This window comes from Coloeus monedula (assembly GCF_965178545.1).
Source record: "Coloeus monedula genome assembly, chromosome: 4".
Taxonomy (NCBI): Eukaryota; Metazoa; Chordata; class Aves; order Passeriformes; family Corvidae; genus Coloeus; species Coloeus monedula.
The window spans coordinates 12986478-13013981 of NC_138784.1; the positions used below are offsets into that span (position 1 = coordinate 12986478).

Sequence of the window (27504 nt, forward strand, 5' to 3'; positions counted from 1 at the left end):
TCTGCACCCGCCTGCTGATGTGCCTCCTGCCAGAGGGCATCTGCAGGCTGAGCACTGCCAGTTTCCAGCCTGGGCACTTCCCCCATTCCACCAGCCCTGCTTGTACAAACAGGGAAAAGGCACTGCATCCCACCATCCCTCCTCTGCTCCTTCAGGCCCAGGGAAGCAGGAAATCTACACATTTATCACTCAGAAAGGCACTTTGGTGACAGTGGAAAATATTACACACAGCCATAAAAATAGTCGCGTCTCTACCCAACAACAGCATTATTTCAGTGTGATGGATGGCTTAAACCAAATAAAGTTACTTTCAGAGGCAAACCTCGACCTTCAGGGCTCTTTATTAGATATGTAAAGCTTCATCCACCAGGGCACTCAAGCAGCTGTTTAAACATGCAGAGTCTTAATGAAGTCAGCAATGCCCCTGATGTGTTTCAAGCACTTTTTGCTGGATCCATGCCCATAAAACAATTCTTCTGCCCTTAATCATGGAGGTATTTAATGGCCCAGGTGTCATGCAGTGGAAGTGGTCACCATTCTTGTCACCCAAAGAGAGATGAGGGCATGTTATGGGCCAGGTTCAAATAGTACTGTTTTTTCATCAATTTCAGCGGGGCTACTTCCACTCCAGATATTAAGACCAGCATCACAGAGCTGTGCCTCCTTGCAAAAGCTTAGTTATTGTTGATGTATTATTCACATATTCAGCCAAGAGAAATTCACAGTGCAGAGTCTATTTTAGCCCTAGTCTTGGAAGGGGTCTGCTAGAGCTGGCTTTATTATACATGTGAATTTCCAGGTGCACATCTGACCAAGTACCAACAAGTATTTTCAGTCTCTGTGGAATGCCTACCAGTGATGTTCCAAAACATCTTCCTCAGACTGCCCATGTAGCTCATTCTTCTTTCTGTTCATTCTTCTATCTCTGACCAATGAAAACATGTACCCAACCTCATATTTATATAACCTCATTTGCCATCTCAGCTGGGGAGAGGCTGAGCTCAAGCTGCCAACCAGGCCTGTGGCAGTGCCTATATTGCAGGCTGGTTGTTTGGGTTGGGTCTGCAGATGAAGGAAATCCAGGCAGTGCTGGCTCCTGGAGCCCAGTGACACAGCTGATCACCAGCCAACGCTGCTTCAGGCAAGCAGGAGCTCTCGGCTCTGTTGGCCATCACTGGGATCTCCATGGCTCAGAGCAGTTGCTTAATCTTGGACATCAGATGCCATCTGAGGCTGATGAGGATGCCCCTGCTCTGGCTTTCTGCTCCTGCTGCAGGAGAATGCCACCCTCCATGCCTGTAATTCCCCAGGCACCTCTGGGATACCCTAGGAAGATCACTGCTTATTTATTTCAGACCTTGTTGCACTAGAAAAGTTGGTTGTGTCAAGGACCAGAGGGTTTTGCTCTGTGCTCTCAAGAGAGAGGGGCCCAGTGGAACACATTTACCGCTGACATTGACACAAGTAAGAGTGGTGTTTGCTTTGAAACCAAAAATCCTGTACCAAGAGCCCCATTGCTTATGAGAGTTATTAGTCAAGCTCCAGTTTTAAACCTTGTGAACTAAGTAATCTATTATAAAAAATAAAGTCTAGTGGTCAGACAGTTGAAAGAAGCAGAATATTCAAAGTCAGTTATTCAAAATATCCAAAGGAAGTCCATTTTAAAGGCATTGAAGAGACTATTTCTTCCAGACCATCAAGAGTCTGAGACATTCAGATGTCCAGAAGCAGAATAGACTGTGCAATTTATTTACCTCATCTATGCAGGCTAACGTAACTGGGGTTTTCAGTAATAATTTATTGATAGCCATCTATTTGTGAGCACTATATAACCCCCTGAGACTGTGTCATATTTCTTCAGACACAAGGGGTCAGACAGCTAAGACAATCTGAGAGCAGAGAGGATGCAAACACAACGATTTTTTTCACATGACTTTTGAAAAGCAATATAGAAAACACCAAAATAACAGGATCATCACTTTTGTACAACAGTGCAGTCACTGCTCCTGGGTGTAGGACTGACCTCTGCAAAGCATTTTGATTTGCTGTAGCTCAGTTTCTCCAGTGGAAAATGGCCACTCTGCTGCCACAAACAAGAAGTGCTGTGTGAATTAAGCTGCTGCTGCATTATCTCTGATTCTGTTTACAGCTGGTGAGGGTTGTTGGCACAGCAGACTTGTGTGGGTCAGGCAGGCATTCTGTTTTCCACACAGTGCTGGAATGCTGGTGTGCAGAGGTGGCTGCGTGGGTTGGCAATTACGGTACTCTTGACTCTGATCCATCTATGATCTCTCTGAAGAGAGCCTTTGTCAGGCTTGCTACCATGTGGGCAGAGAGTCATTCCCGGAGCAGACCCAGCCTGGGTGTAAGGGCAGATTGGGGGATGAGATGTTGGGGAGCAGTGCCAGGGAAAGGGACCTGGGGGTCCTGGTCAGTGGCCAGCTGGACATGAGCCAGCAGTGGCCTGGAGCCAGGAGGGAGATCCCTGTCCTGGGGGCACCAGGCCCAGCATCACCAGCCGGGCTAGGGAGGGAATGTCCTGCTCTGCTCTGGGCTGGGGCAGCCTCACATCCAGTGCTGGGGCAGTTTTGGGTGCCAAAATGTAAGAAAGATCTAAAGCTGTTGGAGAGTGTCCAAAGTAGTTTTAGAGATGGTGAAAGGCCTGGAGGGGAAGCCACATGAGGAGTAGCTGAGGGCATTTGGTCTGTTCAGCTGGAGGAGACTGAGGTCAGAGCTCACAGCAGTTCTGCAGCTTCCTCAGGAGAGGAAGAGGAGGGGCAGGCTCTGAGCTCTGCTCTGTGTGACCAGGGACAGGACCCAGGGAACGGCTGGAGCTGTGTCAGGGTGGGTTAGGTTGGATATCAGGAGAAGGTTCTTCCCCAGAGGGTGGTGAGGCACTGAACAGGCTCCCCCAGGAATGGACACCGCACCAAACCTGACAGACCTCAAGGAGTGTTTGGACAACACTCCCAGGCCCCGGGTAAGATTGTTGGGGTGTCCTGTACAGGGCCATGAGTTGGGCTGGATGATCCTTGTGGGTCCTTTCCAGCTAGGATATTCTGCGATTCTGAGGCCATGTCAGCTGCAGGGAACACTAACCTAGAATATGCTGATTATATGACAACAAAGCACAAATGGGTGGGTTACAAATTCCTGGACAAGGAGGCTGATCATGTATCCTGAAAAGCTAATGATGATATGCAAGGAGATAGCCAGACATCCCACTGCCTGGTCCAGGTGAAGACAGGTAGGAAGGTGGGCACCTTCCTGCTTGAAACTAAAACCCAGGCAAAACTGATCTCTGCTTAGGTTTGATTACAAGCACGAATCTCAGGTTGGGTTCATCAAAGTTCCAGGATGGGAGCTGAGTATTGAGTGAAATGAGCGCTCAGATTTCCAGCGGTCCAAGTCATGTTTAGACTCAAGCTCAGTTCTCAGGCTGAGGATCTACGGTTGCAGAAAGGAAGGTGGTGAACCTAAGTGGTTTTAACTGGAAACCACTCCAAACTAAGATCTGGAAAAGTGCTGCTTTCTATTCTCTGCTTATCTGAGGAATAAAATGGTGTCAAAGCAAAAAAAAAAAAAAAAAAATGTTTTGTAATAGAGCTGCTTAAAAATGGGGTCCTGCACAATTTTCGTCTGCCTCTCCTCAGATTTTGGATCAGTGTTCAAGCTTTTGTAAGCACACACTAGAAACTGGAGGGGAATTCTGATTTGTTTTGTGGGCATTGTTGGCATTTTTTTGGCTTGTGTCTTCTTTCCAAATAGGGAAATTACATCAACATTTGCATTTTTTAGTCTTTTTAACCCATTCTCAGGCTCACCTTCAAGACAAGGGCTTGAGTCCCCACATGTATTTCAAACTTAAGGGTTTTTTTCTTTGCTGGAGGGGATTTCACTTTTTATTTTCTCTGATTTCAAGAGGGAAAACAGAATAGGTGTAATTTTAACAAACTCTTCTGAACCATGTGTACCTAGGCAGATAAGGGCCCAGAAAGGACCACGTAGGTCTGGTTCTATAAGGATTAAAGCCTCCAGGAGGGCAAACATAGGAAGCAGCATGCCAGCAGTTCTCATGCTCTGTCTTACCCTGTTTATAGCTGTGTGTCAGGTCTGACGTTGATATCTGTATGTCTAGGAACTTAAATAATAAATTGAGTCAAGAGTACCCCCCCAAAGAGCTCAGTATCACCTCTTCACTGTGTCCTGCTGCATGACATGGTATTAGCAGCATAACAGGGATGTTTATCTGTGTCCAGGTACCACTGCTCCCTTTTCCTCTTTCACCTGGGGTCAACCTCTACAGCCAGCCTCACCAGGACCCTAAGGGCTTTAAAGCATCCCTACAGACTCTGCAGGACTGTTCTTGGTGTGAACAATACAGAATATTTCTGCTCTGGATGTCATCCGGACCTCCACCAACAAGCCAATGCTCAGGCTGCTCTTGCTCTGCTTCTCATGTCATGTAGTCTAAAAACACTTTCCTGTTCTCCCAGAGCTCCCAGGCACCTTCCTGCTCCCTTCCTGTCTGCTTGTTGGGCCTGCTGCAGTGCCAGCACTGTGTTCTCCACGTCTGAAAGACCATTTCTGTGCACACCAAACCAAGAAGCTTCTCCAGTGCCACACCTGAATGGGCAGCGAGCCTCCCCATCTGCCCGAATCCCACCCACTCTGCAGATTTTGGCTGGTGCTTCCCGCCAGCAGAAGGCAAACTGTGGCACAGAAGAACACCTGAATCACAGAATCACCGAATCATTCAGGTTGGAAAAGACCTCTGAGATCATCAAGTCCAACCTGTGACCAAACACCAGACCATGGTACCCATTGCCACGTCCAGCCTTTCCTTAAACACTTCTGGGGATAGGGACTCCACCACTACCCTGGACAGCCCCTTCCAATGTTTCATCACCCTTTCAGTGAAGAAATTCCTCCTGATGTCCCATCTGAACCTCCCTTGGCACAGCTTGAAGCCATTTCCTCTCACCCTGCCCCTTGTTTCCTGGGAGCAGAACCTGACCCCCCCCGGCTGCCCCCTCCTGTCAGGGAGTTGTGCAGAGCCACAAGGTCCCCCCTGAGCCTCCTTTGCTCCAGGCTGAGCCCCTTTCCCAGCTCCCTCAGCCCCTCCTGCTGCTCCAGCCCCTTCCCCAGCTCCGTTCCCTTCTCTGGACACGCTCCAGCCCCTCAATGTCCATTTTGCAGTCACAGGCCCAGAACTGGACACAGGATCTGAGGTGTGGCCCCACCGAGCCAAGTACAGGGGGACAATCACTGTTCTGATCCTGCTGGCCACACCATTGCTGATCCCAGCCAGGTGCCACTGGCCTTCTTGCCCACACGTTGGTTCACATTCAGCTACTGTCACCAGCACCCCAGGTTCTTTCACTTTCCAGCAATTCTGCCCCAGCCTAGAGCACTGCAGGAAACTGTTGGGGCCAAAGTGTAGGACCCAGCACTTGGCCCAGCTGAACCTCAAGTTCCCCCTGATGCCTTGTCCCAGTCTTAAAATCAAGAGTCATACATGGTTAGAAGGGAAGAAGGGATTTTACCTTGGTATTTATTTTAAGAATCCTTAGGTGCACACGTCCAGGTCAAATGCACATCCATGCACACTGCAATGCCCCCCCAAAAGATCTGGTATAACATTCTAGGTCTTACTAATTAGCATATCTATCAAAGATTCCCCAATGAGAGGCTCGAGTGAGCCCCTCTCCCCAAGGAGCCTTCCCCTGGATGGTTCTATCTTAGTTTACAGAATGTGTTCTGGAGAGGACCTTGGCGTCTGGGGCACACTGATCCCTAGCTACAAAGATTCTAAAATGTTTCATCTCCTAGCTGAACAAACAAGTCCAAGAATGTAGGGGAAAAGCACTAGAAATACAGAAGTTGTAAAAAAGGTGTAACAGGGGTATAAGAGAAAAGGCAAAAAATCATCATGGCATCACCCCTAATGACCACAGCAGTCTAATTGTCTCCTATCTTTGAGGCCTTTGCCTGCTGGAAACAGTTGATAAGAAAGATCCCTTGATAAGGCAACACCTCTGGCAATATAGGGAAATCTGATTGAGTGTCCATCATGTGTGAGGACAGCCAGCACTGCTCTGGAAGGCAGCCTGCAAAAGGCTGTGTCCTCTGAGAACAGATTCCACCCACTGAGACCACCCCCAGCCAGTCAATCTTGTGCTATCTTCAGCTGGCATCCCTTTGCCATGAAACCTAGGGGCTTATCTTCCATGCCCCAAATCCAGGGCTGTCTTAGGTTACAATGTAAGGTGTAACCAAAAGGATGTATTCTATCAGCATCCCCATAAGGTGTTAAAGCAGGTGGGGCTGTGTTCTTTATCTCCTTCATGACTCATCCCTGATAACTCCCTCCTGGGGATATCTGCTGCTAATGGGCCATCCAGCCTCACTGTGTGACTCGTAAATTACATCATCCCATTGTGAGAGGCTCTGCCCAGGGGGAGGAACCAAGCATTCCTACCTGGATATAGTCTGAGGTTTGGAACACCACAGGCAGCCCTTACCTGCTGGATTCCCAGAGGACAAGAGCTACATAACCACCCCTGGACCTTCAGAGGAAGACCAGACCCTTCTACAGGATCACTGCTTCAACAGAACCACATCTATCACTTCAGGAGGATTGCAGCCACCCCTTAATCAGACTGCAGCCACCACCCTGCCCAGCAGGGTGTCAGTTCTGACTTGGGATCTCTGGTTGGTTTGGTTTTGGTGCCCAGTGTGGGGTGGCACTGCAGCCCAGCATGGAAAAAGCCAAAAGGGCCTCAGGTGCGGTAGCGGATGCCCCTCCTACAGGAGGGGCAAATGGTGTGAGCCTGGAGGAACCAAAGAAGATCATGAGGGCAGATTGGAGGAAAAAGAAAGAATTAGAAGAACAGAGAAAACTAGGAAATGCACCTGCTGAAGTGGATGAAGAAGGAAAAGACATCAACCCTCATATTCCTCAGTACATCTCCTCAGTACCATGGTACATAGATCCTTCTAAAAGACCCACACTAAAGCATCAGAGACCTCAGCCAGAGAAGCAGAAACAGTATAACCGCTCTGGAGACTGGTACAAACGAGGAGTTCCAGAGCACGCTGTGGCCATGAGGTACCGCAAAGGAGCCTGTGAGAACTGCGGGGCAATGACACACAAAAAGAAACACTGCATGGAGAGACCCAGGAAAGTAGGAGCAAAATACACAGGCAAGAATATTGCCCCAGATGAACACGTGCAGCCTCAGCTGATGTTTGATTACGATGGGAAGCGAGACCGGTGGAATGGTTATAACCCAGAGGAGCACTTGAAAATTGTCGAGGAATATTCCAAGGTTGATTTGGCCAAATGGACACTGAAAACCCAGAAGCTTCAGGAGGGGTTGGCATCAGGGGAGCTGGAGCAAGTGAACTCCCCAAGACACCAGTGGGGAGAAGAGGAATCAAATTTACAGACAGAAAGGGATTGTAACAGTGAAGATGAAGACAAATATGCAGATGACATTGATATGCCTGGGCAGAACTTTGACTCCAAAAGACACATCACAGTCCGAAATTTACGTATTCGGGAGGATATTGCAAAATACTTGAGGAATCTAGATCCAAACTCTGCTTATTATGATCCAAAAACAAGAGCAATGAGGGAGAACCCTTATGCCAACACAGGCAAGAATCCAGATGAAGTTGGTTATGCAGGTGACAACTTTGTTCGCTACACAGGCGATAGCATTTCAATGGCACAGACTCAGCTCTTAGCTTGGGAGGCTTATGACAAAGGCTCTGAAGTTCATCTGCAAGCAGACCCTACAAAATCAGAGCTCCTTTATAAATCCTTCAAAGTGAAAAAAGAAGATTTCAAGGCACAGCAGAAAGAAAGGATCCTAGAGAAGTACGGAGGACAAGAATATTTAGACCCCCCCCCTGCCCTGCTCAGCTGAACTGCTGTTAGCTCAAAGAGAAGATTATGTGGAGAGATGGCACCCCTGAGAGAATTGAGTCGGACTACGGGAGGGTATTGGGTTGACCCTGAGCTGATGGACAGTCTTTAAGACCAATTACGCTTCTCCCAATTTACATATTTAAACCGCACAGAAAGGCGGGACTTCCCCTTTTTTGTCGGGGCTCGCCGGCTGGAAGGTGGGGGGGGGCTCCGAGCCTCCAGGCCCCGCCGGGCCCTGCCGGGCCGGGCCGGGGCCACTGCCCCTTTCCCCCTTCCCCAACGCTGTGGCACGGACCCTGGATCACTGCGGGGGGACTGTCCCAGAGCCGCAGGCAGCTAAAACCAGCCATGGACTGCCACAGCTAAACTCATCCAGCGCGGCTTCTGGGGACAGGCGGGCCCCTCTCCTCTCCATGCGGAGCCGGCGGAGTCAACGGGAGCCGGCAGAACCTCCTGTCTGCAGCCAGCACACTCCGTGCTGAACTGAAGAGGACACCACGCAGCCAGCAGCACAAAGGGAGCGAGGCTTTTCCCCACCGTGTCATACATGAAATCCCTAATTAGTTTGGTCTTTGCATGTTAAGTGTTTTAATTAGTTAATTTGGGGTTAAACAATTTTAATTGAGTGTTAATGTTCACCCATCAGTCCAGGTAGAAATACCAAGTTCTGCTATTAGTGTTTTCACTTGTTCAAAGTAGTTTTTCTGCACCAGTTCCAGTTAAAATCCCCCAGTTAAAAGTGTCCCAGTTAAAAATCCCTTTTTCAACTTTAAACCAATTGTACACTGTAAGAGTTGTTTTTCTCATGTTCTCTGTATACTTCTACAAATGTTTTAAGATGTGTTGGATGTATTTTAATATTTATTTTAAGGGTTTCTACTTTGCTCCTTAAGTCTCAGAACCAGCTCCAAACCCCAGTTTCTAACAGCCAACAGCTATTTTTAGACCACCTGAATCTTAATGAGGGCATGTTACCACCCTTACTCCAGCTGCTACTACCCCCCTGACAACGACGAGCTATTGGTAGACAGAGATGATCTGTCAAAAGGGAAGCACCAATCACTTAGGACCAAAGGGGTGTGCCATGGGCGGTCTGTGGGCAGACTGGGGCGGAGCAAAGGTACTATAAAATAGTGAGTCAGCCTCAGCGCAGGTGCAGATCACTGCAGATTTTAGCTGTAGTGGATGCCAGTGCTGGGCACTTAAGCCTTACTCCTATTTAGGAGCCTTTAATAATTTTTTTCTTTGACTTTTGGACTAGCTAAAAGTCAGCCCAGCACTGCAAGTTATTCCACCAGAGGTCCAGTGCTGTTTAAGCCGAAAGATCTCACATCCCTGCGCTCCTGGGGCATACCTCTTGAGCCATTAGGATCCCAAATTTTTACATTTTTCCGATTTTTGTAATTTTTCAATTTTTCCGTTCTTAATAAATTATTTTAATTTTTCTAAGAGTTGTCTCGTTCCTCACACACCGTAAAGCCTGAACAAGAACACTCTTCAACATGGCGGCTTCAGAGTCAGAGAGAAAGAGAAGTGAGTCACGTGGGACGGAGCTGGAAATGGCGACGGGAGAAAAGAGGGCGGTGCCGCGATTCTGGCGCGCAGCTTAAAAGAAACCTTCTTGCATGCCGTGGTAAGAAACTGTAATACCACAAACTGTTTGTCTCTTTAATCCATTTGAAGAACATGGGGGGATGGAGTATCTTCGTGTGCCTGTGAAGATTGTGAAGAATGCCTATGCCAGGCTATACAGAAGTAGTAAGAGGCTGTTAGAGACTTGTGGCGAAGGAAAGCCTTTGTGTGCGGGCCAAAAGAACTTATCCTTAAAAAGATGAATAACCCCATGTGATGGCCCATGTTTTGCAGTGTGAAGGAACTGTGAGATTTTTCATGGGAGAGATGTTCTACACACAGCAGATTGATTGTTTCCGGGCGGATCTGCTGTTAGTGGCAGTTTGGGAACCACGTGCAACTGAAGGAAAACCCTTTTTTTCCCTTAAGCATAAGAGAGAGACTTTTCAAGAACTGGAACACTGACTAACATCCCATGTTCTGTTATCCCTTGTGTGAGCCGGGTAAAAGGAGAGAAGTGCTGGGGGGGGGGGGGATTTGCTTTAATTTTGTTTTGTTATTTTCTCTTTGCTTTTAATTCTATTAGTAATCAAACTCTTTCATTGTACTGCAACTGTTTAAGGTTTGTGCCTGCTTTGCTTTTCTCCTAATTCTTATCTCACAGAAGGAAAATAAGTAAGTAATGAATATTTTGAACCAAAACCACTACACTTAATTGGTGTTTCCGCCCGGTTTCGAACTCAACCCGCTACAGGGAGTCATTCAGGAACAACTCTATAAATACCTGGGCCAGAATGATCTATTATATCCCCTATCATGCACCAGCTGCCAGGAAAGTTGAGTGGTGCAACGCACTACTTAAGATTTTGTGGATGCTGAAAGCTTGATGCAGAGAAATTTTCCAGCTTTCTGCCAGCATCCATGTGAAAGCTTGCTTTCACATGCATGCTAGCTGTAAACAATGAGAGGGTTTTGTAAACCAATATTTTTATCTTGCACCTGCAAGTTTGTTATGCAGCTTGTTATGTTACTGACTGGAGAAATATTTTGAAGTGGATGTTGTAGGGTTTAATCAATCATTCTAAAAAGTGCATGGTCAAAGGACCAATAACCTTATGCCATTCAAGCAAACCAGGTTATATAAATGAGTTTGGAAATTAATAAATAATTCTCTTCCCTTCCTCTGGACTGGAGTCTATGTTGCTTTTCTCACCGTCCGTGGTACAACAGCGACAAGATGACCCTGAAGGTGCTTGGTGAGGGGATCTTCAAAAATTGGGAAGTGAACTTAGCAAAGGCCACCTGGATGGTCAATACCCGAGGGTCCATCAATCGAGCTGGTCCTGCTCAGTCTGAACCCTTGCACACAGTGGGTGGAGATAGAGTCCCTGTGGTGCACATGAGAGGTATTTTAGGAAAGACTGTTTGGATTAATCCCACCTCAGGCAAAGGCAAACCCATCCGTGGGATTGTCTTTGCTCAAGGACCTGGTTACACTTGGTGGGTAATGCAGAAAGATGGGGAAAGCCCTTGTGTGCCACAAGGGGACCTAATTTTAGGTGAGAACTGTGTGTAGGGTTTCCCTGTGTATGCATCTATATGTAGAGTTTGAGGAGGGTATTGATAAGGGTATGATGCAGATGGTAATAGAATAAGGGGTAGATAATGTTTTAGGTTACAATATGAGATGTAACCAGAAGCATGTATTCTATCACCATCTGTTAGAGCCAGGTGGGGCAACGTTCTTTATCTCTTCCAGGACACATCCCTGATAACTCCCTCCTGGGGATATCTGCTGCTAATGGGCCATCCAGCCTCACTGTGCGACTCGTAAATTACATCATCCCATTGTGAGAGGCTCTGCCCAGGGGGAGGAACCAAGCATTCCTACCTGGATATAGTCTGAGGTTTGGAACACCACAGGCAGCCCTTACCTGCTGGATTCCCAGAGGACAAGAGCTACATAACCACCCCTGGACCTTCAGAGGAAGACCAGACCCTTCTACAGGATCACTGCTTCAACAGAACCACATCTATCACTTCAGGAGGATTGCAGCCACCCCTTAATCAGACTGCAGCCACCACCCTGCCCAGCAGGGTGTCAGTTCTGACTTGGGATCTCTGGTTGGTTTGGTTTTGGTGCCCAGTGTGGGGTGGCACTGCAGCCCAGCATGGAAAAAGCCAAAAGGGCCTCAGGTGCGGTAGCGAATGCCCCTCCTACAGGAGGGGCAAATGATGTGAGCCTGGAGGAACCAAAGAAGATCATGAGGGAAGATTGGAGGAAAAAGAAAGAATTAGAAGAACAGAGAAAACTAGGAAATGCACCTGCTGAAGTGGATGAAGAAGGAAAAGATACCAACCCTCATATTCCTCAGTACATCTCCTCAGTACCATGGTACATAGATCCTTCTAAAAGACCCGCACTAAAGCATCAGAGACCTCAGCCAGAGAAGCAGAAACAGTATAACCGCTCTGGAGACTGGTACAAACGAGGAGTTCCAGAGCACGCTGTGGCCATGAGGTACCGCAAAGGAGCCTGTGAGAACTGCGGGGCAGTGACACACAAAAAGAAACACTGCATGGAGAGACCCAGGAAAGTAGGAGCAAAATACACAGGCAAGAATATTGCCCCAGATGAACACGTGCAGCCTCAGCTGATGTTTGCCTTCTGCTGGTGGCACAGAAGAACACCTGAATCACAGAATCACCGAATCATTCAGGTTGGAAAAGACCTCTGAGATCATCAAGTTCCAACCTGTGACCAAACACCAGACCATGGTACCCCATTGCCACGTCCAGCCTTTCCTTAAACACTTCTGGGGATAGGGACTCCACCACTACCCTGGACAGCCCCTTCCAATGTTTCATCACCCTTTCAGTGAAGAAATTCCTCCTGATGTCCCATCTGAACCTCCCTTGGCACAGCTTGAAGCCATTTCCTCTCATCCTGCCCCTTGTTTCCTGGGAGCAGAACCCGACCCCCCCCGGCTGCCCCCTCCTGTCAGGGAGTTGTGCAGAGCCACAAGGTCCCCCCTGAGCCTCCTTTGCTCCAGGCTGAGCCCCTTTCCCAGCTCCCTCAGCCCCTCCTGCTGCTCCAGCCCCTTCCCCAGCTCCGTTCCCTTCTCTGGACACGCTCCAGCCCCTCAATGTCCATTTTGCAGTGACAGGCCCAGAACTGGACACAGGATCTGAGGTGTGGCCCCACCGAGCCAAGTACAGGGGGACAATCACTGTTCTGATCCTGCTGGCCACACCATTGCTGATCCCAGCCAGGTGCCACTGGCCTTCTTGCCCACACGTTGGTTCACATTCAGCTACTGTCACCAGCACCCCAGGTTCTTTCACTTTCCAGCAATTCTGCCCCAGCCTAGAGCACTGCAGGAAACTGTTGGGGCCAAAGTGTAGGACCCAGCACTTGGCCCAGCTGAACCTCAAGTTCCCCCTGATGCCTTGTCCCGGTCTTAAAATCAAGAGTCATACATGGTTAGAAGGGAAGAAGGGATTTTACCTTGGTATTTATTTTAAGAATCCTTAGGTGCACACGTCCAGGTCAAATGCACATCCATGCACACTGCAATGCCCCCCCAAAAGATCTGGCATAACATTCTAGGTCTTACTAATTAGCATATCTATCAAAGATTCCCCAATGAGAGGCTCGAGTGAGCCCCCCTCCCCAAGGAGCCTTCCCCTGGATGGTTCTATCTTAGTTTACAGAATGTGTTCTGGAGAGGACCTTGGCATCTGGGGCGCACTGATCCCTAGCTACAAAGATTCTAAAATGTTTCATCTCCTAGCTGAACAAACAAGTCCAAGAATGTAGGGGAAAAGCACTAGAAATACAGAAGTTGTAAAAAAGGTGTAACAGGGGTATAAGAGAAAAGGCAAAAAATCATCATGGCATCACCCCTAATGACCACAGCAGTCTAATTGTCTCCTATCTTTGAGGCCTTTGCCTGCTGGAAACAGTTGATAAGAAAGATCCCTTGATAAGGCAACACCTCTGGCAATATAGGGAAATCTGATTGAGTGTCCATCATGTGTGAGGACAGCCAGCACTGCTCTGGAAGGCAGCCTGCAAAAGGCTGTGTCCTCTGAGAACAGATTCCACCCACTGAGACCACCCCCAGCCAGTCAATCTTGTGCTATCTTCAGCTGGCATCCCTTTGCCATGAAACCTAGGGGCTTATCTTCCATGCCCCAAATCCAGGGCTGTCTTAGGTTACAATGTAAGGTGTAACCAAAAGGATGTATTCTATCAGCATCCCCATAAGGTGTTAAAGCAGGTGGGGCTGTGTTCTTTATCTCCTTCATGACTCATCCCTGATAACTCCCTCCTGGGGATATCTGCTGCTAATGGGCCATCCAGCCTCACTGTGTGACTCGTAAATTACATCATCCCATTGTGAGAGGCTCTGCCTAGGGGGAGGAACCAAGCATTCCTACCTGGATATAGTCTGAGGTTTGGAACACCACAGGCAGCCCTTACCTGCTGGATTCCCAGAGGACAAGAGCTACATAACCACCCCTGGACCTTCAGAGGAAGACCAGACCCTTCTACAGGATCACTGCTTCAACAGAACCACATCTATCACTTCAGGAGGATTGCAGCCACCCCTTAATCAGACTGCAGCCACCACCCTGCCCAGCAGGGTGTCAGTTCTGACTTGGGATCTCTGGTTGGTTTGGTTTTGGTGCCCAGTGTGGGGTGGCACTGCAGCCCAGCATGGAAAAAGCCAAAAGGGCCTCAGGTGCGGTAGCAGATGCCCCTCCTACAGGAGGGGCAAATGGTGTGAGCCTGGAGGAACCAAAGAAGATCATGAGGGCAGATTGGAGGAAAAAGAAAGAATTAGAAGAACAGAGAAAACTAGGAAATGCACCTGCTGAAGTGGATGAAGAAGGAAAAGACATCAACCCTCATATTCCTCAGTACATCTCCTCAGTACCATGGTACATAGATCCTTCTAAAAGACCCGCACTAAAGCATCAGAGACCTCAGCCAGAGAAGCAGAAACAGTATAACCGCTCTGGAGACTGGTACAAACGAGGAGTTCCAGAGCACGCTGTGGCCATGAGGTACCGCAAAGGAGCCTGTGAGAACTGCGGGGCAATGACACACAAAAAGAAACACTGCATGGAGAGACCCAGGAAAGTAGGAGCAAAATACACAGGCAAGAATATTGCCCCAGATGAACATGTGCAGCCTCAGCTGATGTTTGATTACGATGGGAAGCGAGACCGGTGGAATGGTTATAACCCAGAGGAGCACTTGAAAATTGTCGAGGAATATTCCAAGGTTGATTTGGCCAAATGGACACTGAAAACCCAGAAGCTTCAGGAGGGGTTGGCATCAGGGGAGCTGGAGCAAGTGAACTCCCCAAGACACCAGTGGGGAGAAGAGGAATCAAATTTACAGACAGAAAGGGATTGTAACAGTGAAGATGAAGACAAATATGCAGATGACATTGATATGCCTGGGCAGAACTTTGACTCCAAAAGACACATCACAGTCCGAAATTTACGTATTCGGGAAGATATTGCAAAATACTTGAGGAATCTAGATCCAAACTCTGCTTATTATGATCCAAAAACAAGAGCAATGAGGGAGAACCCTTATGCCAACACAGGCAAGAATCCAGATGAAGTTGGTTATGCAGGTGACAACTTTGTTCGCTACACAGGCGATAGCATTTCAATGGCACAGACTCAGCTCTTAGCTTGGGAGGCTTATGACAAAGGCTCTGAAGTTCATCTGCAAGCAGACCCTACAAAATCAGAGCTCCTTTATAAATCCTTCAAAGTGAAAAAAGAAGATTTCAAGGCACAGCAGAAAGAAAGGATCCTAGAGAAGTACGGAGGACAAGAATATTTAGACCCCCCCCCTGCCCTGCTCAGCTGAACTGCTGTTAGCTCAAAGAGAAGATTATGTGGAGAGATGGCACCCCTGAGAGAATTGAGTCGGACTACGGGAGGGTATTGGGTTGACCCTGAGCTGATGGACAGTCTTTAAGACCAATTACGCTTCTCCCAATTTACATATTTAAACCGCACAGAAAGGCAGGACTTCCCCTTTTTTGTCGGGGCTCGCCGGCTGGAAGGTGGGGGGGGCTCCGAGCCTCCAGGCCCCGCCGGGCCCCGCCGGGCCGGGCCGGGGCCACTGCCCCTTTCCCCCTTCCCCAACGCTGCGGCACGGACCCTGGATCACTGCGGGGGGACTGTCCCAGAGCCGCAGGCAGCTAAAACCAGCCATGGACTGCCACAGCTAAACTCATCCAGCGCGGCTTCTGGGGACAGGCGGGCCCCTCTCCTCTCCATGCGGAGCCGGCGGAGTCAACGGGAGCCGGCAGAGCCTCCTGTCTGCAGCCAGCACACTCCGTGCTGAACTGAAGAGGACACCACGCAGCCAGCAGCACAAAGGGAGCGAGGCTTTTCCCCACCGTGTCATACATGAAATCCCTAATTAGTTTGGTCTTTGCATGTTAAGTGTTTTAATTAGTTAATTTGGGGTTAAACAATTTTAATTGAGTGTTAATGTTCACCCATCAGTCCAGGTAGAAATACCAAGTTCTGCTATTAGTGTTTTCACTTGTTCAAAGTAGTTTTTCTGCACCAGTTCCAGTTAAAATCCCCCAGTTAAAAGTGTCCCAGTTAAAAATCCCTTTTTCAACTTTAAACCAATTGTACACTGTAAGAGTTGTTTTTCTCATGTTCTCTGTATACTTCTACAAATGTTTTAAGATGTGTTGGATGTATTTTAATATTTATTTTAAGGGTTTCTACTTTGCTCCTTAAGTCTCAGAACCAGCTCCAAACCCCAGTTTCTAACAGCCAACAGCTATTTTTAGACCACCTGAATCTTAATGAGGGCATGTTACCACCCTTACTCCAGCTGCTACTACCCCCCTGACAACGACGAGCTATTGGTAGACAGAGATGATCTGTCAAAAGGGAAGCACCAATCACTTAGGACCAAAGGGGTGTGCCATGGGCGGTCTGTGGGCAGACTGGGGCGGAGCAAAGGTACTATAAAATAGTGAGTCAGCCTCAGCGCAGGTGCAGATCACTGCAGATTTTAGCTGTAGTGGATGCCAGTGCTGGGCACTTAAGCCTTACTCCTATTTAGGAGCCTTTAATAATTTTTTTCTTTGACTTTTGGACTAGCTAAAAGTCAGCCCAGCACTGCAAGTTATTCCACCAGAGGTCCAGTGCTGTTTAAGCCGAAAGATCTCACATCCCTGCGCTCCTGGGGCATACCTCTTGAGCCATTAGGATCCCAAATTTTTACATTTTTCCGATTTTTGTAATTTTTCCGTTCTTAATAAATTATTTTAATTTTTCTAAGAGTTGTCTCGTTCCTCACACACCGTAAAGCCTGAACAAGAACACTCTTCAACATGGCGGCTTCAGAGTCAGAGAGAAAGAGAAGTGAGTCACGTGGGACGGAGCTGGAAATGGCGACGGGAGAAAAGAGGGCGGTGCCGCGATTCTGGCGCGCAGCTTAAAAGAAACCTTCTTGCATGCCGTGGTAAGAAACCGTAATACCACAAACTTTTGTCTCTTTAATCCATTTGAAGAACATGGGGGGATGGAGTATCTTCGTGTGCCTGTGAAGATTGTGAAGAATGCCTATGCCAGGCTATACAGAAGTAGTAAGAGGCTGTTAGAGACTTGTGGCGAAGGAAAGCCTTTGTGTGCGGGCCAAAAGAACTTATCCTTAAAAAGATGAATAACCCCATGTGATGGCCCATGTTTTGCAGTGTGAAGGAACTGTGAGATTTTTCATGGGAGAGATGTTCTACACACAGCAGATTGATTGTTTCCGGGCGGATCTGCTGTTAGTGGCAGTTTGGGAACCACGTGCAACTGAAGGAAAACCCTTTTTTTCCCTTAAGCATAAGAGAGAGACTTTTCAAGAACTGGAACACTGACTAACATCCCATGTTCTGTTATCCCTTGTGTGAGCCGGGTAAAAGGAGAGAAGTGCTGGGGGGGGGGGGGATTTGCTTTAATTTTGTTTTGTTATTTTCTCTTTGCTTTTAATTCTATTAGTAATCAAACTCTTTCATTGTACTGCAACTGTTTAAGGTTTGTGCCTGCTTTGCTTTTCTCCTAATTCTTATCTCACAGAAGGAAAATAAGTAAGTAATGAATATTTTGAACCAAAACCACTACACTTAATTGGTGTTTCCGCCCGGTTTCGAACTCAACCCGCTACAGGGAGTCATTCAGGAACAACTCTATAAATACCTGGGCCAGAATGATCTATTATATCCCCTATCATGCACCAGCTGCCAGGAAAGTTGAGTGGTGCAACGCACTACTTAAGATTTTGTGGATGCTGAAAGCTTGATGCAGAGAAATTTTCCAGCTTTCTGCCAGCATCCATGTGAAAGCTTGCTTTCACATGCATGCTAGCTGTAAACAATGAGAGGGTTTTGTAAACCAATATTTTTATCTTGCACCTGCAAGTTTGTTATGCAGCTTGTTATGTTACTGACTGGAGAAATATTTTGAAGTGGATGTTGTAGGGTTTAATCAATCATTCTAAAAAGTGCATGGTCAAAGGACCAATAACCTTATGCCATTCAAGCAAACCAGGTTATATAAATGAGTTTGGAAATTAATAAATAATTCTCTTCCCTTCCTCTGGACTGGAGTCTATGTTGCTTTTCTCACCGTCCGTGGTACAACAGCGACAAGATGACCCTGAAGGTGCTTGGTGAGGGGATCTTCAAAAATTGGGAAGTGAACTTAGCAAAGGCCACCTGGATGGTCAATACCCGAGGGTCCATCAATCGAGCTGGTCCTGCTCAGTCTGAACCCTTGCACACAGTGGGTGGAGATAGAGTCCCTGTGGTGCACATGAGAGGTATTTTAGGAAAGACTGTTTGGATCAATCCCACCTCAGGCAAAGGCAAACCCATCCGTGGGATTGTCTTTGCTCAAGGACCTGGTTACACTTGGTGGGTAATGCAGAAAGATGGGGAAAGCCCTTGTGTGCCACAAGGGGACCTAATTTTAGGTGAGAACTGTGTGTAGGGTTTCCCTGTGTATGCATCTATATGTAGAGTTTGAGGAGGGTATTGATAAGGGTATGATGCAGATGGTAATAGAATAAGGGGTAGATAATGTTTTAGGTTACAATATGAGATGTAACCAGAAGCATGTATTCTATCACCATCTGTTAGAGCCAGGTGGGGCAACGTTCTTTATCTCTTCCAGGACACATCCCTGATAACTCCCTCCTGGGGATATCTGCTGCTAATGGGCCATCCAGCCTCACTGTGCGACTCGTAAATTACATCATCCCATTGTGAGAGGCTCTGCCCAGGGGGAGGAACCAAGCATTCCTACCTGGATATAGTCTGAGGTTTGGAACACCACAGGCAGCCCTTACCTGCTGGATTCCCAGAGGACAAGAGCTACATAACCACCCCTGGACCTTCAGAGGAAGACCAGACCCTTCTACAGGATCACTGCTTCAACAGAACCACATCTATCACTTCAGGAGGATTGCAGCCACCCCTTAATCAGACTGCAGCCACCACCCTGCCCAGCAGGGTGTCAGTTCTGACTTGGGATCTCTGGTTGGTTTGGTTTTGGTGCCCAGTGTGGGGTGGCACTGCAGCCCAGCATGGAAAAAGCCAAAAGGGCCTCAGGTGCGGTAGCGAATGCCCCTCCTACAGGAGGGGCAAATGATGTGAGCCTGGAGGAACCAAAGAAGATCATGAGGGAAGATTGGAGGAAAAAGAAAGAATTAGAAGAACAGAGAAAACTAGGAAATGCACCTGCTGAAGTGGATGAAGAAGGAAAAGATACCAACCCTCATATTCCTCAGTACATCTCCTCAGTACCATGGTACATAGATCCTTCTAAAAGACCCGCACTAAAGCATCAGAGACCTCAGCCAGAGAAGCAGAAACAGTATAACCGCTCTGGAGACTGGTACAAACGAGGAGTTCCAGAGCACGCTGTGGCCATGAGGTACCGCAAAGGAGCCTGTGAGAACTGCGGGGCAATGACACACAAAAAGAAACACTGCATGGAGAGACCCAGGAAAGTAGGAGCAAAATACACAGGCAAGAATATTGCCCCAGATGAACACGTGCAGCCTCAGCTGATGTTTGCCTTCTGCTGGTGGCACAGAAGAACACCTGAATCACAGAATCACCGAATCATTCAGGTTGGAAAAGACCTCTGAGATCATCAAGTTCCAACCTGTGACCAAACACCAGACCATGGTACCCATTGCCACGTCCAGCCTTTCCTTAAACACTTCTGGGGATAGGGACTCCACCACTACCCTGGACAGCCCCTTCCAATGTTTCATCACCCTTTCAGTGAAGAAATTCCTCCTGATGTCCCATCTGAACCTCCCTTGGCACAGCTTGAAGCCATTTCCTCTCATCCTGCCCCTTGTTTCCTGGGAGCAGAACCCGACCCCCCCCGGCTGCCCCCTCCTGTCAGGGAGTTGTGCAGAGCCACAAGGTCCCCCCTGAGCCTCCTTTGCTCCAGGCTGAGCCCCTTTCCCAGCTCCCTCAGCCCCTCCTGCTGCTCCAGCCCCTTCCCCAGCTCCGTTCCCTTCTCTGGACACGCTCCAGCCCCTCAATGTCCATTTTGCAGTGACAGGCCCAGAACTGGACACAGGATCTGAGGTGTGGCCCCACCGAGCCAAGTACAGGGGGACAATCACTGTTCTGATCCTGCTGGCCACACCATTGCTGATCCCAGCCAGGTGCCACTGGCCTTCTTGCCCACACGTTGGTTCACATTCAGCTACTGTCACCAGCACCCCAGGTTCTTTCACTTTCCAGCAATTCTGCCCCAGCCTAGAGCACTGCAGGAAACTGTTGGGGCCAAAGTGTAGGACCCAGCACTTGGCCCAGCTGAACCTCAAGTTCCCCCTGATGCCTTGTCCCGGTCTTAAAATCAAGAGTCATACATGGTTAGAAGGGAAGAAGGGATTTTACCTTGGTATTTATTTTAAGAATCCTTAGGTGCACACGTCCAGGTCAAATGCACATCCATGCACACTGCAATGCCCCCCCAAAAGATCTGGCATAACATTCTAGGTCTTACTAATTAGCATATCTATCAAAGATTCCCCAATGAGAGGCTCGAGTGAGCCCCCCTCCCCAAGGAGCCTTCCCCTGGATGGTTCTATCTTAGTTTACAGAATGTGTTCTGGAGAGGACCTTGGCGTCTGGGGCACACTGATCCCTAGCTACAAAGATTCTAAAATGTTTCATCTCCTAGCTGAACAAACAAGTCCAAGAATGTAGGGGAAAAGCACTAGAAATACAGAAGTTGTAAAAAAGGTGTAACAGGGGTATAAGAGAAAAGGCAAAAAATCATCATGGCATCACCCCTAATGACCACAGCAGTCTAATTGTCTCCTATCTTTGAGGCCTTTGCCTGCTGGAAACAGTTGATAAGAAAGATCCCTTGATAAGGCAACACCTCTGGCAATATAGGGAAATCTGATTGAGTGTCCATCATGTGTGAGGACAGCCAGCACTGCTCTGGAAGGCAGCCTGCAAAAGGCTGTGTCCTCTGAGAACAGATTCCACCCACTGAGACCACCCCCAGCCAGTCAATCTTGTGCTATCTTCAGCTGGCATCCCTTTGCCATGAAACCTAGGGGCTTATCTTCCATGCCCCAAATCCAGGGCTGTCTTAGGTTACAATGTAAGGTGTAACCAAAAGGATGTATTCTATCAGCATCCCCATAAGGTGTTAAAGCAGGTGGGGCTGTGTTCTTTATCTCCTTCATGACTCATCCCTGATAACTCCCTCCTGGGGATATCTGCTGCTAATGGGCCATCCAGCCTCACTGTGTGACTCGTAAATTACATCATCCCATTGTGAGAGGCTCTGCCTAGGGGGAGGAACCAAGCATTCCTACCTGGATATAGTCTGAGGTTTGGAACACCACAGGCAGCCCTTACCTGCTGGATTCCCAGAGGACAAGAGCTACATAACCACCCCTGGACCTTCAGAGGAAGACCAGACCCTTCTACAGGATCACTGCTTCAACAGAACCACATCTATCACTTCAGGAGGATTGCAGCCACCCCTTAATCAGACTGCAGCCACCACCCTGCCCAGCAGGGTGTCAGTTCTGACTTGGGATCTCTGGTTGGTTTGGTTTTGGTGCCCAGTGTGGGGTGGCACTGCAGCCCAGCATGGAAAAAGCCAAAAGGGCCTCAGGTGCGGTAGCAGATGCCCCTCCTACAGGAGGGGCAAATGGTGTGAGCCTGGAGGAACCAAAGAAGATCATGAGGGCAGATTGGAGGAAAAAGAAAGAATTAGAAGAACAGAGAAAACTAGGAAATGCACCTGCTGAAGTGGATGAAGAAGGAAAAGACATCAACCCTCATATTCCTCAGTACATCTCCTCAGTACCATGGTACATAGATCCTTCTAAAAGACCCGCACTAAAGCATCAGAGACCTCAGCCAGAGAAGCAGAAACAGTATAACCGCTCTGGAGACTGGTACAAACGAGGAGTTCCAGAGCACGCTGTGGCCATGAGGTACCGCAAAGGAGCCTGTGAGAACTGCGGGGCAATGACACACAAAAAGAAACACTGCATGGAGAGACCCAGGAAAGTAGGAGCAAAATACACAGGCAAGAATATTGCCCCAGATGAACATGTGCAGCCTCAGCTGATGTTTGATTACGATGGGAAGCGAGACCGGTGGAATGGTTATAACCCAGAGGAGCACTTGAAAATTGTCGAGGAATATTCCAAGGTTGATTTGGCCAAATGGACACTGAAAACCCAGAAGCTTCAGGAGGGGTTGGCATCAGGGGAGCTGGAGCAAGTGAACTCCCCAAGACACCAGTGGGGAGAAGAGGAATCAAATTTACAGACAGAAAGGGATTGTAACAGTGAAGATGAAGACAAATATGCAGATGACATTGATATGCCTGGGCAGAACTTTGACTCCAAAAGACACATCACAGTCCGAAATTTACGTATTCGGGAAGATATTGCAAAATACTTGAGGAATCTAGATCCAAACTCTGCTTATTATGATCCAAAAACAAGAGCAATGAGGGAGAACCCTTATGCCAACACAGGCAAGAATCCAGATGAAGTTGGTTATGCAGGTGACAACTTTGTTCGCTACACAGGCGATAGCATTTCAATGGCACAGACTCAGCTCTTAGCTTGGGAGGCTTATGACAAAGGCTCTGAAGTTCATCTGCAAGCAGACCCTACAAAATCAGAGCTCCTTTATAAATCCTTCAAAGTGAAAAAAGAAGATTTCAAGGCACAGCAGAAAGAAAGGATCCTAGAGAAGTACGGAGGACAAGAATATTTAGACCCCCCCCCTGCCCTGCTCAGCTGAACTGCTGTTAGCTCAAAGAGAAGATTATGTGGAGAGATGGCACCCCTGAGAGAATTGAGTCGGACTACGGGAGGGTATTGGGTTGACCCTGAGCTGATGGACAGTCTTTAAGACCAATTACGCTTCTCCCAATTTACATATTTAAACCGCACAGAAAGGCAGGACTTCCCCTTTTTTGTCGGGGCTCGCCGGCTGGAAGGTGGGGGGGGGCTCCGAGCCTCCAGGCCCCGCCGGGCCCCGCCGGGCCGGGCCGGGGCCACTGCCCCTTTCCCCCTTCCCCAACGCTGCAGCACGGACCCTGGATCACTGCGGGGGGACTGTCCCAGAGCCGCAGGCAGCTAAAACCAGCCATGGACTGCCACAGCTAAACTCATCCAGCGCGGCTTCTGGGGACAGGCGGGCCCCTCTCCTCTCCATGCGGAGCCGGCGGAGTCAACGGGAGCCGGCAGAACCTCCTGTCTGCAGCCAGCACACTCCGTGCTGAACTGAAGAGGACACCACGCAGCCAGCAGCACAAAGGGAGCGAGGCTTTTCCCCACCGTGTCATACATGAAATCCCTAATTAGTTTGGTCTTTGCATGTTAAGTGTTTTAATTAGTTAATTTGGGGTTAAACAATTTTAATTGAGTGTTAATGTTCACCCATCAGTCCAGGTAGAAATACCAAGTTCTGCTATTAGTGTTTTCACTTGTTCAAAGTAGTTTTTCTGCACCAGTTCCAGTTAAAATCCCCCAGTTAAAAGTGTCCCAGTTAAAAATCCCTTTTTCAACTTTAAACCAATTGTACACTGTAAGAGTTGTTTTTCTCATGTTCTCTGTATACTTCTACAAATGTTTTAAGATGTGTTGGATGTATTTTAATATTTATTTTAAGGGTTTCTACTTTGCTCCTTAAGTCTCAGAACCAGCTCCAAACCCCAGTTTCTAACAGCCAACAGCTATTTTTAGACCACCTGAATCTTAATGAGGGCATGTTACCACCCTTACTCCAGCTGCTACTACCCCCCTGACAACGACGAGCTATTGGTAGACAGAGATGATCTGTCAAAAGGGAAGCACCAATCACTTAGGACCAAAGGGGTGTGCCATGGGCGGTCTGTGGGCAGACTGGGGCGGAGCAAAGGTACTATAAAATAGTGAGTCAGCCTCAGCGCAGGTGCAGATCACTGCAGATTTTAGCTGTAGTGGATGCCAGTGCTGGGCACTTAAGCCTTACTCCTATTTAGGAGCCTTTAATAATTTTTTTCTTTGACTTTTGGACTAGCTAAAAGTCAGCCCAGCACTGCAAGTTATTCCACCAGAGGTCCAGTGCTGTTTAAGCCGAAAGATCTCACATCCCTGCGCTCCTGGGGCATACCTCTTGAGCCATTAGGATCCCAAATTTTTACATTTTTCCGATTTTTGTAATTTTTCCGTTCTTAATAAATTATTTTAATTTTTCTAAGAGTTGTCTCGTTCCTCACACACCGTAAAGCCTGAACAAGAACACTCTTCAACATGGCGGCTTCAGAGTCAGAGAGAAAGAGAAGTGAGTCACGTGGGACGGAGCTGGAAATGGCGACGGGAGAAAAGAGGGCGGTGCCGCGATTCTGGCGCGCAGCTTAAAAGAAACCTTCTTGCATGCCGTGGTAAGAAACCGTAATACCACAAACTTTTGTCTCTTTAATCCATTTGAAGAACATGGGGGGATGGAGTATCTTCGTGTGCCTGTGAAGATTGTGAAGAATGCCTATGCCAGGCTATACAGAAGTAGTAAGAGGCTGTTAGAGACTTGTGGCGAAGGAAAGCCTTTGTGTGCGGGCCAAAAGAACTTATCCTTAAAAAGATGAATAACCCCATGTGATGGCCCATGTTTTGCAGTGTGAAGGAACTGTGAGATTTTTCATGGGAGAGATGTTCTACACACAGCAGATTGATTGTTTCCGGGCGGATCTGCTGTTAGTGGCAGTTTGGGAACCACGTGCAACTGAAGGAAAACCCTTTTTTTCCCTTAAGCATAAGAGAGAGACTTTTCAAGAACTGGAACACTGACTAACATCCCATGTTCTGTTATCCCTTGTGTGAGCCGGGTAAAAGGAGAGAAGTGCTGGGGGGGGGGGGGATTTGCTTTAATTTTGTTTTGTTATTTTCTCTTTGCTTTTAATTCTATTAGTAATCAAACTCTTTCATTGTACTGCAACTGTTTAAGGTTCGTGCCTGCTTTGCTTTTCTCCTAATTCTTATCTCACAGAAGGAAAATAAGTAAGTAATGAATATTTTGAACCAAAACCACTACACTTAATTGGTGTTTCCGCCCGGTTTCGAACTCAACCCGCTACAGGGAGTCATTCAGGAACAACTCTATAAATACCTGGGCCAGAATGATCTATCATATCCCCTATCATGCACCAGCTGCCAGGAAAGTTGAGTGGTGCAACGCACTACTTAAGATTTTGTGGATGCTGAAAGCTTGATGCAGAGAAATTTTCCAGCTTTCCTGCCAGCATCCATGTGAAAGCTTGCTTTCACATGCATGCTAGCTGTAAACAATGAGAGGGTTTTGTAAACCAATATTTTTATCTTGCACCTGCAAGTTTGTTATGCAGCTTGTTATGTTACTGACTGGAGAAATATTTTGAAGTGGATGTTGTAGGGTTTAATCAATCATTCTAAAAAGTGCATGGTCAAAGGACCAATAACCTTATGCCATTCAAGCAAACCAGGTTATATAAATGAGTTTGGAAATTAATAAATAATTCTCTTCCCTTCCTCTGGACTGGAGTCTATGTTGCTTTTCTCACCGTCCGTGGTACAAACAGCGACAAGATGACCCTGAAGGTGCTTGGTGAGGGGATCTTCAAAAATTGGGAAGTGAACTTAGCAAAGGCCACCTGGATGGTCAATACCCGAGGGTCCATCAATCGAGCTGGTCCTGCTCAGTCTGAACCCTTGCACACAGTGGGTGGAGATAGAGTCCCTGTGGTGCACATGAGAGGTATTTTAGGAAAGACTGTTTGGATTAATCCCACCTCAGGCAAAGGCAAACCCATCCGTGGGATTGTCTTTGCTCAAGGACCTGGTTACACTTGGTGGGTAATGCAGAAAGATGGGGAAAGCCCTTGTGTGCCACAAGGGGACCTAATTTTAGGTGAGAACTGTGTGTAGGGTTTCCCTGTGTATGCATCTATATGTAGAGTTTGAGGAGGGTATTGATAAGGGTATGATGCAGATGGTAATAGAATAAGGGGTAGATAATGTTTTAGGTTACAATATGAGATGTAACCAGAAGCATGTATTCTATCACCATCTGTTAGAGCCAGGTGGGGCAACGTTCTTTATCTCTTCCAGGACACATCCCTGATAACTCCCTCCTGGGGATATCTGCTGCTAATGGGCCATCCAGCCTCACTGTGCGACTCGTAAATTACATCATCCCATTGTGAGAGGCTCTGCCCAGGGGGAGGAACCAAGCATTCCTACCTGGATATAGTCTGAGGTTTGGAACACCACAGGCAGCCCTTACCTGCTGGATTCCCAGAGGACAAGAGCTACATAACCACCCCTGGACCTTCAGAGGAAGACCAGACCCTTCTACAGGATCACTGCTTCAACAGAACCACATCTATCACTTCAGGAGGATTGCAGCCACCCCTTAATCAGACTGCAGCCACCACCCTGCCCAGCAGGGTGTCAGTTCTGACTTGGGATCTCTGGTTGGTTTGGTTTTGGTGCCCACTGCAGCCCAGCATGGAAAAAGCCAAAAGGGCCTCAGGTGCGGTAGCGAATGCCCCTCCTACAGGAGGGGCAAATGATGTGAGCCTGGAGGAACCAAAGAAGATCATGAGGGAAGATTGGAGGAAAAAGAAAGAATTAGAAGAACAGAGAAAACTAGGAAATGCACCTGCTGAAGTGGATGAAGAAGGAAAAGATACCAACCCTCATATTCCTCAGTACATCTCCTCAGTACCATGGTACATAGATCCTTCTAAAAGACCCGCACTAAAGCATCAGAGACCTCAGCCAGAGAAGCAGAAACAGTATAACCGCTCTGGAGACTGGTACAAACGAGGAGTTCCAGAGCACGCTGTGGCCATGAGGTACCGCAAAGGAGCCTGTGAGAACTGCGGGGCAATGACACACAAAAAGAAACACTGCATGGAGAGACCCAGGAAAGTAGGAGCAAAATACACAGGCAAGAATATTGCCCCAGATGAACACGTGCAGCCTCAGCTGATGTTTGCCTTCTGCTGGTGGCACAGAAGAACACCTGAATCACAGAATCACCGAATCATTCAGGTTGGAAAAGACCTCTGAGATCATCAAGTTCCAACCTGTGACCAAACACCAGACCATGGTACCCCATTGCCACGTCCAGCCTTTCCTTAAACACTTCTGGGGATAGGGACTCCACCACTACCCTGGACAGCCCCTTCCAATGTTTCATCACCCTTTCAGTGAAGAAATTCCTCCTGATGTCCCATCTGAACCTCCCTTGGCACAGCTTGAAGCCATTTCCTCTCATCCTGCCCCTTGTTTCCTGGGAGCAGAACCCGACCCCCCCGGCTGCCCCCTCCTGTCAGGGAGTTGTGCAGAGCCACAAGGTCCCCCCTGAGCCTCCTTTGCTCCAGGCTGAGCCCCTTTCCCAGCTCCCTCAGCCCCTCCT

The 27504-nt window shown here is 48.0% G+C and overlaps 4 protein-coding genes across 4 annotated transcripts in view; all 4 read left to right on the forward strand.

The window, feature by feature from the left end:
* Positions 1-6761: 6761 nt before the first annotated feature.
* LOC309572713 (pre-mRNA-splicing factor SLU7-like) lies at positions 6762-7983 on the forward strand (the record flags this gene model as incomplete). Its single annotated transcript, XM_082281150.1, is given in 2 exon segments — positions 6762-7931; positions 7933-7983. Coding segments are annotated over 2 exon segments (1221 nt in total).
* Positions 7984-10745: 2762 nt separating this feature from the next.
* On the forward strand, positions 10746-15453 carry LOC309572714 (pre-mRNA-splicing factor SLU7-like; the record flags this gene model as incomplete). The annotated part of the gene is given in 5 exon segments (XM_082281151.1): positions 10746-10764; positions 11268-11338; positions 11656-12105; positions 14208-15401; positions 15403-15453. Coding segments are annotated over 5 exon segments (1785 nt in total).
* Positions 15454-18205: 2752 nt separating this feature from the next.
* LOC309572715 (pre-mRNA-splicing factor SLU7-like) lies at positions 18206-22912 on the forward strand (the record flags this gene model as incomplete). Its single annotated transcript, XM_082281152.1, is given in 5 exon segments — positions 18206-18224; positions 18728-18798; positions 19116-19565; positions 21667-22860; positions 22862-22912. Coding segments are annotated over 5 exon segments (1785 nt in total).
* Positions 22913-25667: 2755 nt separating this feature from the next.
* Positions 25668-27504, forward strand: part of LOC309572716 (pre-mRNA-splicing factor SLU7-like) — a gene marked incomplete at both ends in the record, with an annotated part of 7812 nt that continues 5975 nt past the window's right edge. The window contains 2 exon segments of the mRNA XM_082281153.1: positions 25668-25686; positions 26641-27033. Of these exon segments, the coding sequence (XP_082137279.1) occupies positions 25668-25686; positions 26641-27033 (412 nt within the window).